The following is a 13514-nucleotide window of genomic DNA, read 5'->3' as shown; positions in this document are numbered from 1 at the left end:
CGCAGGGCGGAAGCGCCAGACATCCAGGCAAAGCCCAGCGACAGGCGGGCGGCCGCTGGGGGCCCCTGAGGCTTCGGGGGCCATGGCCGGGGTCGCGTGCTTGGGGAAAGCCTCGGACGCCGACGAATGGTGCGACAGCGGCCTGGGCTCTCTGGGTCCGGATGCGGCGGCCCCCGGAGGACCGGGGCTGGGCGCGGAGCTGGGCCCAGGGCTATCGTGGGCGCCCCTCGTCTTCGGATACGTCACTGAGGATGGGGACACGTGAGTGAACCTTAGGTTGCCTAACCGGGCCCTAGGATCCACATCTGATTCCCTGTTAGTTTCTGATCCCGGCTTCCCAACCTCTCATCCTAAATCTGACTTCTGATGCTTGACTTCCTGATCTCTAACCCCCAAGTCCTAACCTTTAATAAGACCAATTTCCTCTCCAGCTTTGATCCTAATCCAATAATTTCTGACCGTCCTTTCTTGAACTCAGGTTCTCAGATTTCCACATCCCTATCCATTGATCTCAAAAGTCAATTTAACCTTCCTGACCCCAGTCCGGAGACCTTTGTTAGAACTGTAGCTAAGGCAGGCCCTTCCTGACCTCTAATCTCCAAATATGATCGTTGATCCTTAGCTCTTGATTTATGAGCCTTTGTCTTTGATTTCCCAATTAATACTTGGCCTTTGACTCTAAGATCCCACCTTCTGAGCACTAGTTTTCAAATCTTACATTCAAAGAGAAAATATAGGCTCTGTGACAGCAGGGATTCAGCTGTTAAACAAATATTTATCAAACGCTGCCATGTTCTAGGCCCTGTTTGAGGTGCTGGTGATAAGGCAAGAGACGAAAACAGACAAAAACATATGCCCTGTGGAGCATACATTCTAGTGGAGGTATGTAGACAGCCAGACAGACTGACAGACAGACAAGAAGGAAGAGAGGAAAAAGAAAGAGAGAGAGAAAGAGAGAGAGAGAAGAAAAGAAAGAGAAAGAAAGGGAGAGAGAAAGAGAGAATGAAAGGGAGACAGAAGGAAAGACAGACAGACAAGACATAGAGGAAGGCACAAAGAAAGAGAAAAGAAGCGAAAGACGGGAAGAAACTAAGACAGAAAGAAATGAAAGAAGAAAAAGAGAGAAAAGTGGTATGTTAGAAGGCAGTAAGTTCTTTGGAGAAAAATAAAGCGGGAAAATGAGACAAGTAGATTGTCTGGGGAGAAGAGCAGTCCAGGGAGAAGGAACAACAGTTGTAAAAGCCCAGGGGGGGTTGTCCCTGGGTTTGTGTGTTGTGTTTTCTCCTGTCTCCCCATAGGAGCATTCAGTAAACATTGATCTTCTCAAAGAACCAGCTTTGGTTTCATTACTTTTCTCTATTTTTTTTCTTTCTATTTCATTGATCTCTGTTCTGACTTGCATTATTTCCTTTCTTCTGCTTACTTTGGGTTTAATTTGTTCTTCTCGTCCTAGTTTCTTAAGGTGGAAACTGAGGTCGTTGATTTGAGACCTTTCTTCTTTTCTAATCAAGGTGTCGTGTGCTGTAAATTTCCCTGAGTACTGCTTTAGCACTATCTCACAAGTTCTGATATGTGTGTTTTTCTTTTTTTTTGTGAGGAGATCAGCCCTGTGCTAACATCTGCCAATCCTCCTCTTTTTTTTTGCTGAGGAAGACTGGCCCTGGGCCAACATCCGTGCCCATCTTCCTCCACTTTTTATGTGGGACGCCGCCACAGCATGGCCCGGGATCCGAACCAGCAAACCCCAGGCCGCCGCTGCGGAGCCCACACACTTAACCACTTGTGCCACTGGGCAGGCCCCTGTGTGTCTTTATTTTCATTTCAATTCATTTAATTCAGTATAATTTCTAATTTCTTTTTGAGTTCTTCTTTGGCCGGTGGATTATTTAGAAGCATGTTATTTAGTTTCCAGATATCTGGGAGACTTTCTAAATATCTGTCTTTTATTGATTTTTAATTTAGTTCCCTTGTGGATGAGAACATACTTTGTATGACTTGAATCCTTTTAAATTTATTGAGACTTGTTTTATGGCTCAGAATGTTGTGTGTACACTTCAAAAGAAGGTGTATTCTGCTGTTGGTAGTGTAGTGTTCTTTACATGTCAGTTAGAGGTTGTGTTGGTTATAGCATTGTTCAGGTCTATATCCTTGCTGTTGAGTTTGTCTCTTTGTTATATCAGTTGTTGAGAGAAGGGTATTGAAATCTGAAACAATAATTGTGGATTTGTCTATTTCTCCTTTTGCTCCATGTAATTTGATGCTCTGTTATTAGAGGCACAAATGTTTAGGATTATTATGTCCTCTTGATTAATTGATTTCTTTATCATTATGATATAACCTTCTCTATCCCTGCTAATATTCCTTGCTCTGAAATCTACTTTGTCTGATCAGAAAATACTCCTGCTTTCTTTTGAGTGACTCGTGTTAGCCTGGTATATCGTTTTCCACCCTTTTATTTTTAACCTTTTTTTTTTTTTTTTTTTTTGGTGAGGACGATCAGCCCTGAGCTAACATCCATGCCAATCCTCCTCTTTTTGCTGAGGAAGACTGACCCTGGGCTAACATCTGTGCCCATCTTCCTCCACTTTATATGGGACGCCGCCACAGCATGGCCTGACAGGCAGTGCATCGGTGCACGCCTGGGATCCGAACCCTGGCTGCCAGCAGCGGAGCGTGTGCATTTAACTGCTACGCCACGGGACCGGCCCCCTTAACCTATTTTTTAATATTTATATTTAAAGAATGTTTCTTGTAGGCAGCATAGAGTTGAGTTTTACTTTTTAAGTCAACCTGACAATTTTTGCCTTTTAATTGGAGTGTTTAGGCCATTTACATTTAATTTAATTATTGATACGGTTATGTTTAAGTTTATCAGCTTGTTATTAGTTTTCTACTTATCTCTTCCTTGTTTCTCTTTTCCTCTTTTTCTGCCTTCTTTGTGAAGGAGTAAATTTTGTTCCATTGTATTTCTTTTGTTGGCTTCTCAGCTTTAACTGTTTGTTTTGTTATTTTTAGTGGTTGCTTTGAAAGACAAGGGTTGGCACACTATGGCTCCAGGCAAAATCCAGCCAGCCACCTGCTTCTGTATGGCCGTGAGCTAAGAAAGGTTTTTACATTTTTAAATGGTTGAAAAAAAATAAAAAGGAGAATATTTTGTGGCAAGTGAAAACTATGTAAAATTCTAACTTCAGACTCCATAAATAAAGTTCAGTTGGAATAGAGCCACATTCACTTACATATTGACGGTGGCTGCGTTTGCATGAGTAGGTGCAAGAGAGACCATATGATCCACAAAGTCTAAAATGTTTGCCTGGCCCTTGACAGAAAAAGTTTGCTGACTCCTGCTCTGGGATAGTACAGCTTTAACTTATTATGGGCTCCCTTCAAGTGATGTTATGCCACTTCACCTAGAGTAAAAGAACCTTAGAATAGTATATTTCCATTCGTCCCCTCCTGGCCTTTGTGTATATGTAAAATGTCATACATTTTCCTTATACATATGTTATAAACTCCACCATATGTTGTTATTATTTTTGCTTAAACAGTCAATTATTTTTTAAAAGTTGTCTTCTAAAGAGACTCACATACTAAGAGAAAACAACTTATATATTTATCCATATAGTTACTATTTCCAGTGTTCTTTATTCTTTTGGATAGATCCATATTTCCATTTGGGAGCGTTTTCCTTTTGCTTGCAGATTTCCTTTTACATTTCTTGTGGTGTGGGTCTGCCGAGTTCCTTTGGCTTTTGTATATCTGAAAACACTTTTATTTTGTCTTCGTTTTTGAGATAGTTTTGCTGGGTTAAAGAAGTCTAGGTTGACAGTCTGTCTCTGAGTACTTTCAAAGTGTTGCTCCATTGTGTTCTCTTGTGTTATTTCCTACGTGAAATCTGCTGTCATCCTGGTTTTTATTACTCTGTACTTAAGAAATTGTTTTCTCTGGCTGCTTTTAAGATCTTTATCGTTGTTATCATTGGTTTTGAACAGATTTTTAATGATGGGCCTTGGTGTAGCTTTCTTCGTATTTCTTGTTCTTGGGAGTCATTGAGCTTCTTGGATCTGCGAGTTTATGGTTCTCATCAAATTTGGAAAATTTTCCAGACATTATTTCTTCCAGTATTTTGTCTATGCCCCTCCTCTTTAGAGACTTCAGTTACAAATGTGTTAGGCTGCTCGAAGTTGTCCCACAGCTCACTGATGTTCTTTTCATTTTGAAATATTCTCTTTGTGTTTCATCCTGGATAGTTTCTATCATGAAGTCTTCAAGTTCGTGAATCCTTTTTTCTGCAATGTGTAATCTGTTGTTAATCCCATCCAGTGTATTTTTCATTTCAGACACTAGTTTTTGTCTCTAGGAGTTCAATTCGAGTCTTTTTCTTTTATCATCCATGTCTCTACTTAACTTTTTGAGGGTATGGGATACAGTTAAAATGAACTGTTTTAATATTCTTATTTGCTAATTCTAATACCTGGCTCATTTCTGGGTCAGTTTCAATTGATTGATTATTCTCATTATGGACCATGTTTTCCCACTTCTTTGCATGCCTGGTAATCTTTGATTAGATGCCAGACATTGTGGATTTTACCTTGCTAGGCTGGATATCTTGTATTCCTATAAATATTCCTGCATATTGTTCTGGGCTGCAGTTAAATTACTTGCAAGTAGCTTGATCCTTTTGCATTTTGCTTTTATGAGTTGTTAGGTGGGTCCTGAGCAGTGGTCTGTCTAGGACTCATTTCCCCACTACTGAGGTAAAACCTTGCTGAGTATTCTACCCAATGTCCTGTGAATTATGGGTCTTTCCGTGTGAGTAATGGATGTGATTCTCTAATCCTTTTGGATGGTTTTTCCCCTGGACGAGGGTAGTTTCCTCACACCCATGCACTGATCAGTGTTCTCCTAAATATTTAAGAGGCCCCCTGCAGATCTCTAGGGTCTCTTCCTGTGGGGTACTGTCCTCTCGCGTCTCTGCTCCATGACTCTAGCCACCTTGCCGCCCCCACACTCATCACCATCTCCTCGCCTCAGGCCGTCTGCTGGGCCCTGCCTGGGTTCCCCACCTCTGCTCTGTGGCTTGGAAACTCTCAACACAGCGCACTGTGGCATTCAGTTGAAGGGCTCATGTCGTTGGTTTCCTGTCTCTCAAGGATCACTGTCATTCATTGCATGATGTCCAGGGTCTTGAAAACTATTGTTTCATATACTATATTTTGTCTGATTTTTTTGGTTGATTCAGATGGGAGGGAAATCTGGTCCAAGTTACTTCATCTTGGGAGGAAGTAGAAGTCCTACTTAATAAATATTGATTAAACAAATTTGCTGAATTAACTGTGACCTGACTCTCCTAGATTTCTGACAGCTGGTTCCAGAACTGTGGTCACAATACCTAGCACACAGTAGGTACTCCATGTTTGTTGAGCGAAGGAATATGAGAGTACTTGACCTCTGCCCTCTGACCCTGGTCTTTGTCCTCAGGGCACTGCACTTGGCGGTGATTCATCAGCACGAGCCCTTCCTGGATTTCCTCCTGGGCTTCGCGGCTGGCACTGAGTACCTGGACCTGCAGAATGACCTGGGCCAGGTGAGCCACCGGGGGACAGTGTAGGTCTTGGGGGCCAGGATTCTCAGGGTGACCCCTAATCCCTGCCCTCTGCCCCTGCAGACAGCCCTGCACCTGGCAGCCATCCTGGAGGAGGCATCCACAGTGGAGAAGTTGTATGCAGCGGGCGCTGGGTTGCACGTGGCGGAGCGTGGGGGCCACACGGCGCTGCACCTGGCTTGCCGCGTGGGGGCACATGCCTGCGCTCGTGCGCTGCTCCAGCCCCGCCCCCGGCGCCCCCGGGGAGCCCCCAGCACCTACCTCGCCCAGGACCCTGACCACACCCCTGACACTGACCCTGCTCCTGTTGCCTTGTACCCCAACCCCGACTTGGAGAAGGAGGAGGATGAGAGTGAGGAGGACTGGAAGCTACAGCTGGAGGCTGAAAACTACGAGGGTGAGGTTCCCAGTCCCTGGGAAGGTTCCAGGCTCCAGACACGGCTCCTAGCTCAGCTCTCCTGACTCAAGACCCAGCCCCTTGGGAAATAATCCTGAGGCTTCAGGGACCCAGGCATCAGGACCAAGGACTCCCGCTCAGGCCCCAGATTATTGAGAATGGACATGTGGGACCCAGGACCCCCAGCTGGGGACCCCAGACCTGTCACCCACAGGCTTAGAGCTGCTAAGATCCAGTTGTCAGGCTGAGGCTCCCCAGCTGGAAGGTACAGGTCACCCTGGAGCCCCATCACCACCACCCAGAGATCCTAAACCCCCCAGGACAGGGGAACTCAAGGCCCAGGCCTTCTGTGAAACTGGCAGCCCAGGTTCCCAGAAATTGACACTGGGTTCGGGGTCAGCCCTCCGTGGCCAGGCCTCATGAGAAAAAAGACCGCATCTACCCAGGGCCCTGGCGTCTGAGTCTCAGCTCCCCCATCTCTAAACCCAACTGCCTGGGACCAGGCTCCTCCAAGGGGACTGAAATCACCCAGGACCCAGTGTTCAGGGCCCATCCCACCCCCCAAGGTCACAGGCCCTTCAACTACTCAGGGCCCCGGAATTTGGGGTCCAGGTCCTTCATGAAGTAAGATCAGAGACTCAGATCTCCTGGCCCCAAGGTCCAGGCCTCCCATCTGGAGCCCCCAGGCTCCTCCCCCGTAGGCCCCAGACACCCCACGACCCAGGCATTGGCACTCTCCAGCACCGGAGAGTTAGGCATTTGGGAGGCAGCTGCCTCTTCGACATACCCAGGAGTTCAGGAGCCAGACCCCAAACTTGAGCACCCCTAGGCCATGAAGCCCTCCCCCAGGAGCATGGCATTGTCTCCATTGTCTGACACCAGACCCTTTGTCCCCAGGCCACACCCCACTCCATGTGGCCGTCATCCACAAAGATGCAGAGATGGTCCGACTGCTCCGGGAGGCCGGAGCTGACCTCAACAAACCGGTGAGCCGCCCGGGGGAGAAGGTGTGGCGGGGTGGGGGCTGTCCCCAGCATGGGGCAGGGCCTCCTCTGACCTCTCTGCTGCCCCCCGCAGGAGCCCACGTGCGGTCGGAGCCCCTTGCACTTGGCAGTGGAGGCCCAGGCAGCTGACGTGCTGGAGCTTCTCCTGAGGGCGGGTGCCGACCCCGCTGCTCGCATGTACGGTGGCCGCACCCCGCTGGGCAGCGCCACACTCAGGCCCAACCCCATCCTTGCCCGCCTCCTCCGTGCACACGGAGCGCCTGAACCCGAGGAGGAGGACGACAGGCCTGGCCCCTGCAGCAGCAGTAGTGACAGCGACAGTGGGGACGAGGGCGTGAGTCAGGAGAAGAGACCGGGCAGCCCAGCTGGGGGGTCAGGGTAAACGGGCAGGTAGGAAGAGGGGGAGGAGGCATCAGGCAGCACGCTGAGACCAACCTTGGGCTGCTGCAATTAGAGAACTCAGGCGGCAGTGCAAGTGATCTTGGGCAGTGATCAGGGGAGACCTGGCCAGGGGTGGCGGGAAGAACTTGGGCAGCGGTGGTTGAGAAATGAAGGCAGTGGCAGAGGTAGAACTCAGGCAGAGGCAGAGAAAAGGCCTCAGTCGTCGTGACTGGTAACCATAGGCAGCAGGGGGGCAGCGTGGGGAGTGAGCAAGAGTAGAACTCAGGCTGCGGGAAGATGACCTTGGGCAGCAGTGATCGGAACACTTGCAGCAGTGGGGAAAGACCTTAGCCAGCGGTGAGATTTCACTGGAGAGCCCAGGCAGCAGAGACACTGCCTCGGGCAGGGGGTGACGTTGCATGTGGGGGTTGAGGCATCTGGGTAAACACAGAGGGAGGGGCTGGAAGAAGGAGACCTCGGGGGCTGTGGCTGCTGAGAAGCTGGAACAGCAGTGGTCTCAGAGCGGGGGAGGACACAGGCCGGGGAGAGGCGACCTTGAAAGTGGTGGTCGGAGAACCGGGAGCAGGGAAGTTGAAGTAGGAGCAGGGGATCTCAGGCTTCAAGGCCAGAGCCAATTCTTCGGGTGGGCGGAAGGGCAGCTGGCAGGTGGCAGCCGCCTGAGGCCCTCTGCCTGTCCCCTCTGCCCCCAGGATGAATACGACGACATCGTGGTCCACAGAGGCCGGCGCCAGAACCCGCTACCTCCCACCCCAGCCTCAAAAACTCTCCCTGAAGACCCTGTCTGACTTCATTGTTAATAGAATTTCCAGTTTAATAAAATCCCAGTTCTGACCACAGAGACTCGACTGCCGGCCGTGTTCCCAGTCCTCTAGTTTATTCCTGGGCCCCATCCCTCCAAAAGCAAGAACTGCACATATGCCTGGGTGGTTTTCTCTGTGCTTTATTCGCCTGGAAGGGTCAGAGTGGGTGAGACTGGTGTCAGGGGTGTTTCCTGAGTCAGTCTGAGCCCAGCACCTCTCCCCAGCTCAGACTTGGCCCCTCAGGCCTGGTCCCAGGGCACACCCTTGTCCCTACTCCTGCAGGTGGGGGAGTGGAGCGGGTGCCAAGTCAGGTGGGGGCTCTGGGGGTCAACAGTCCTAAGCCATAGGGTGTGTCGGGAAGGAGGAGGACATGGGGTCGGGGGTCAGCCTGCCCTCTGGAGCTCCTCCCCCAACATCTCTGTGGCCTTCTTCAGCTCCTCTCTCATGCGCTCCAGCCGCTCCATATCATGCTCCTGGTGGGATCAGAAACGGGTGGTCAGCACCCACCTTTGAGGGCAGGCCGCCTCAGTGGTCACCCATGATGGTGGCCATATGAGTTCGCACAATGGCAGCCAGCAGTGGTCATCCTGGTCATCATGGATTGCGATGGTGACCACAGCGGTCGCTGTAACCCTAGAAGAGTTCTGTTGGCCAACGCGTGAGGTCTGTGTTGACTCAAGAGCCAACAGCCAAGACGTGGGACTAGCAAAGGTGCCCAACCCGGATACCATGACCCATTTGTGATGGGATGGCCATTGTGGCTACCACCACCAATCCTGGTGACATCTCGCTTTCCATGGCCCAGCAATGGTTCTGTAGCCCGGTGAACCAGGCACGGCGGCCACTTTCCATGTGGCCAACTTGCTTGTTTTGGACTGGCAGTGGTGGCTAACGGGGACGCGTCTGCAGTCAGGGTGGCCGTCGTGGTTCCTGTGATCCCGGTATGGGAGCCATCTTGGTCAAGTAGAGGCCCTGCTCCCTAGTCCTGGTCACTGTGATCATTTGTGGTGGATCTTGCTGTTTGTGGCCCAACCCTGTTTGGTAGCAATTCTGCTAACACTTGGTCCACCCCGTGCCCCCGCCGCCGCCTCCACTCACCTCCCACTCGGAAGCCTCGTCCTTCTCCTGCTTGGCCTCGGCGTCCGGCTGGCGGAGGTGGTGGTGCGGCGAGTTCTCCGGCCGCTCTGCTCCACGCCCCTCGGCCCCCTGCCACAGGCGGCGGCCCCCGCCCAGCACCTCCACGCCCTTCTCCTCTGCGGCGAGCTGGGCCGTCTCCTCGTCACTGGCCTGCTCCGCCACCCGCTTCTGGGGCCCCCCTCCACCCTCCAGACGCCGCTTCCACAGGCCCCTGAAGGTCTCCGCGGGCCCCCTCTTCTTTTCCTCCTCCTCCTCCTCGTGGTCGTCCTCCTGGTGAAGCCGGCCGTGCAGCTGCTTGCGGATGGCCTGTTCCCGCACCTCAGACTTGTGGGTCCTCTCTGCTGCCTCCTCCTCTTCCTCGTCCCTCACCTCCTGGCTGGACCTTGTCTTTCCAGCCTCCTGCTTCCTGAAGTCCCCAACCAGGAGGCCTTTCTCCTCAGTGGACGCACAGCCATAGGGCTCTGTCCCACACATCTCTGGAGGAAAGGGAGAGGATGCAGATCTGGAGACAGGCCCAGAGGAGTTCTGGGGGCTGCCCGAGGTCCCTCAGGGGGACTGCCCAGGACAGGGAGAGGAGGGTGGCGCGCTGGAGGACATTCTCTGTCTCTACCCCATTCCTCTGCAGGGAGCCCCCAGGGTGGGGCTGGGGCCCAGGCTCCATCAGGCTGGACCCTCTGGGCAGTGCCGTGCCAGCCCAGGAAGGAGGGCTCTGGAATGAGAAGAGGACACCCCTTCCTCCAGGCAGCCCTGGGCAGACCCTGGTGGGGTGGGGGCTCCTTACCCTTGTGGAGGAGAGCCGTGCAGGGGCCTCTCTGAGCCTGGCCCAGTGTCAGCACTTCTGTGACCACCTCTGCCAGACAGCGGGTCAGCTGGGGGGGAAAGGTCAGAGGGGAGGTTGAGGGCAGGGCAGACGGGGGGTTAGAGGGGAGATAAGGTTTATGGAGGAGGCTGGGCAGGGAGGGCCAGGGCACCAGGGATGTGAGGCAGGGCAAGGGGGCCACCCTCCTCACCTCTTCCTTGGAAGGTCTGGGTGCCAAGGGAGCCGCGGTGGCTGTGGAGGAAGGAGATGGTGTTGGGCTTGGGCCCGGGCGCTGTCCCCGGTGCTGATTCCAGCTCCAAGGGTGTCCTGGTACCCACAAGCCCCCTCCCGGGCCCACCTGGAAGTCTCTAGTCCGACCCCACTGTGTTGCACCGTCCCCACCCATAGTCACCCTGCTCCCCGGTGGCTGCTGAGGTCCCCTGGGTTCTGGCACTCACCCGCCCCCAGCAGCAGTGCCAGCAGCTGGGGCAGCAGCAGCACAGGGGCGGGCCCGCGGCGCTGCATGGCGGGGCGTCCGATCGGGGTGCTCAGCGCTGTACGGGCTGGGTGGCAGCTCCTTATAACCGGCCCATGGCCCCGCAGGGGAGGAGGTGACATCACCGCTGCCCCCTCCCCGCCCACGGCAGGGCGACAGCTGCGGGATGGCGACCTGCCTGAGACGCTCAATTATTCATGGGGACCCACGCCCTGCACCCACTCCCCTCCAGCTCTGGCCCCTGAGCGCCAGCATGGAGAACGGGGGATTCTTTCCCCAGAGAAATAAGGTCTGATGGGCTGAAAGCCACACTGGGAGGTGGACCTGGGTTCGAATCCAGAGGCAGCCAACTACAGATCAACCTCAGGCAGCTCTTTCCTTTCCTTGGCCCCAGTTTCCTCATCTGGAAAGTGGGTCTCATAAACCTCCTTCCTCAGGGGTTGTGCCTGGGCACCACCACTACCAGCTGTGCAGCCTTGGGACAACTGCTTAACCTCTGTGAGACCTGTCTCCTCATCGGTGAAGTAGGGCTGGTGACACCGACTCCACAGCGTGGCGGGAGGATGAGATGAATTAGTGTGTGGCTGAGTAACTGAGGCAGGGGACTGCACAGGTCCGAGCACCTTCATCCCAGTACCTTTATTGAGCACCTACTGTACGCCCAGCCTCTTCTAGACCCTGGGGCTGCGGCAGTGAATGAACGGGCAAACTCCCCTGCCCGCCTGGAGCGGGGGAGGCAGACAGCACTCAAACACATGTCACATGAGGCAGGACACGCCAGAGCTGCAGTGCTAGTGCAGGTGAGATCGGAGAGCTGGGGGTCACCTAGGCCGGAGCGGTCAGGGAAGTCCTCTCTGAAGAGGTGACACTGGGCTAGGGCCTGAGTGATAGAATGGAGGAATCACACAAGATCTATGGAGGAATAGCCGGGAGGGGACCAGCAGGTACAGAGGCCCCAGTGGGAACGAGTTGGCAGAGGGAGACCCGCAGGGCAGAGAACAACAGAGAAGAGGTGGGTTGAAGAGGAAGGTGAGGGGCAGGTCACATGGGGCCTTGTGAACCATGGTGACAACTGTCCTTCCCCACAGGAGGGCTCTGAGAAGGAAGGGACGTGACCTGATGCAAGGGTCCACAGGGTCTCCTGGCTTTGTGTGGGGGACAAGGAGCAGGGAGACAGCAAAGAGGCTGCCATTACTCTCCAAACAGGAAATAACGATGGACAGATCCAGAGAGGGACGAGAGAGCAAGGGCAGGTTCTGGAAATACTCTGAGGGAGGAGCTGCCAGGTTTGCGGGAGGACTGGATGTGGATGAAGAGGAGGGGAGGAAGACCTGAAGCGTGTGGCCGGAAGAGCCGGGCAAACAGCTGTGCGCAGAGACGGGCTCAGCCAGGGGGACAGTGAGTTCTGGCTTCTCTGAGCCTGTGCTGCCCAGTGGACCCCCACCTGGAGCCGAGGACCAGGGGGTGAGGGTGAAACTGGGGTCAGCGCGAGGTGCCCCTCGTCCCAGAGGAAGGGGAGAGGACTCGGCATCCACCAGCTCCCCCGGTGGCCCCACGCCACCCCCCATGTGCTCTGGGGGCTGCTGGACGCTTCCAGCCATGGTCCCTGCAGCCGTAGACACTTTGATGATTAAGTATTGCAGAGCAAGTGCCCAGTACCCCCGCCGGCCGGCCAGGGCCATCTCCCTCGCTCACGGATCCACAAAGGCCTTTGTTCTGACCGTTTATTGGGGACTTGCTGCTACGCACTGAGGGACGGAAGCGGAAGAAGGATGGAGGCCTCTCCCTCTCCCTCCCCATCCCTAGAACCTTCAAGTCCCCAGATGTCCTGCTTGCCAGTGTGAGTTGGGGCCCCCATGACAACAGGGTCCCTGACTGACTCCAAGGAAGTAGGTAAGTGGGACAGGTGAACCCTGGAGTCCAGGGTCCAGGCGCGGAGCTGACAGGAGGAATGCAGACGTTAGGAACACGGGTTCCAGGTGTCCAGGGCCCCCTGAGCTCCAGGAAGCAGTGACAACACTGCTGGCTGATGAGGACGAGTTCTCAGCTCAAGGCGGGCTGGGCGGGAGCCTGGGCTTCTGGGGCTGGTTGGGGCCGATGTACCGGAGGGGCACGTGGGTGGGCGCCGTGATCCGATCGGTGCCAAGGTAGGGCTGGAGGGCAGGGGGCACCAGGACCGAGCCATCCTGGGGACAGAGCAGGCCTCAGGATGCTGCCACTGCCCCAGCCCTCCACCCTCTGCCTCTCTGGTGCCATCCTTCCTCCTACTCACCTCCTGCTGATTGCTCTCCAGGAGGGCAATGAGGAGACGAGGGACAGCACAGGCCGTGGCGTTCACCTGGGAGAGAGGCACGCTCAGAACCAGGGGCCACCCAGCCCGGGGAGGGGCAGAGGTGGTGCGGGCCTGGGGGAGTGGAGGCGCTGGGGAGGGCGCGTGAGAGTGTGCGGGTGCTCACTGTGTGGGCGAACTGCAACTCCCCGGCCTCCTCTGTCTGGAACATGATGTGAAGCCGGCGACTCTGGAAGTCCGTGCAGTTGGAAGCACTGGTGACCTGGGCGTGGGGGCGGGGCAGGCTGACAGCATCAGTGGTGGGGGCCCAGGACCATCCCCTCCCACCCTGCGTCCTCACCGGAGCGGGGGCTCACCTCGCCAAAGCGGCCGCGGCCTGGCATCCAGGCCTCGATGTCGAACTTGCGGTAGGCGGGGAGGCCCAGTTCCTGGGTAGGCATGTCCAGGACCCTGCAGCCAAGGAGAAAGACATGGCGAAGGTCAGCGGGGGAGAGGTGAGGTGATGGAGGAGGAGGAGGAGGTGGTGATAGAGGAGGAGGAGGTGGGGATGGAGGAGGAGGAGGTGGGGATGGAGGAGGAGGTGGTGA

General features: G+C 54.3%; 3 protein-coding genes across 5 annotated transcripts in view; 1 reads left to right on the top strand and 2 right to left on the bottom strand.

Moving 5' to 3' along the window:
- The first annotated feature begins 25 nt into the window (after positions 1–25).
- NFKBIB (NFKB inhibitor beta) lies at positions 26–8243 on the top strand. 2 transcript variants are annotated; one of them, XM_087421784.1, is made up of 6 exons: positions 26–261; positions 5479–5584; positions 5666–5999; positions 6897–6985; positions 7077–7393; positions 8095–8243. In XM_087421784.1, exons 1-5 carry the CDS (start codon positions 83–85, stop codon positions 7383–7385), a joined length of 1017 nt encoding a protein of 338 aa, XP_087277910.1. In that variant the 5' UTR covers positions 26–82; the 3' UTR covers positions 7386–7393; positions 8095–8243. The 2 variants fall into 2 exon arrangements, with proteins under 2 accessions (XP_087277910.1, XP_004441559.2); XM_004441502.2 differs by having other exon boundaries at positions 27–261; positions 7077–7337.
- Positions 7891–12125, bottom strand: CCER2 (coiled-coil glutamate rich protein 2). Its single transcript, XM_087421785.1, has 5 exons — positions 10600–12125; positions 10353–10393; positions 10124–10211; positions 9304–9818; positions 7891–8678 (listed from the first exon to the last, which is right to left on the bottom strand). The coding sequence occupies exons 1-5, from the start codon at positions 10757–10759 to the stop codon at positions 8589–8591; spliced, it is 894 nt and encodes a 297-aa protein (XP_087277911.1). The 5' UTR covers positions 10760–12125; the 3' UTR covers positions 7891–8588.
- Positions 12126–12334: 209 nt separating this feature from the next.
- SARS2 (seryl-tRNA synthetase 2, mitochondrial) overlaps positions 12335–13514 on the bottom strand; it is a 13952-nt gene continuing 12772 nt past the window's right edge. For both annotated transcript variants that reach the window (XM_087421783.1, XM_004441593.3), the window contains exons 13-16: positions 13284–13377; positions 13094–13189; positions 12910–12975; positions 12335–12823 (exon numbers count right to left, since the gene is read on the bottom strand). In XM_087421783.1, coding sequence (XP_087277909.1) covers positions 12686–12823; positions 12910–12975; positions 13094–13189; positions 13284–13377 — 394 coding nt within the window. In that variant the 3' untranslated portion in view covers positions 12335–12685. The remainder of the gene's footprint in view (positions 12824–12909; positions 12976–13093; positions 13190–13283; positions 13378–13514) is intronic.

Source organism: Ceratotherium simum, chromosome 33 (genome assembly GCF_057802395.1).
Source record: "Ceratotherium simum simum isolate JZ-2026a chromosome 33, ASM5780239v1, whole genome shotgun sequence".
NCBI lineage: Eukaryota > Metazoa > Chordata > Mammalia > Perissodactyla > Rhinocerotidae > Ceratotherium > Ceratotherium simum.
The sequence above is the reverse complement of the archived record's forward strand: the minus strand, read 5'-3'. Positions and strand labels throughout refer to the sequence as shown.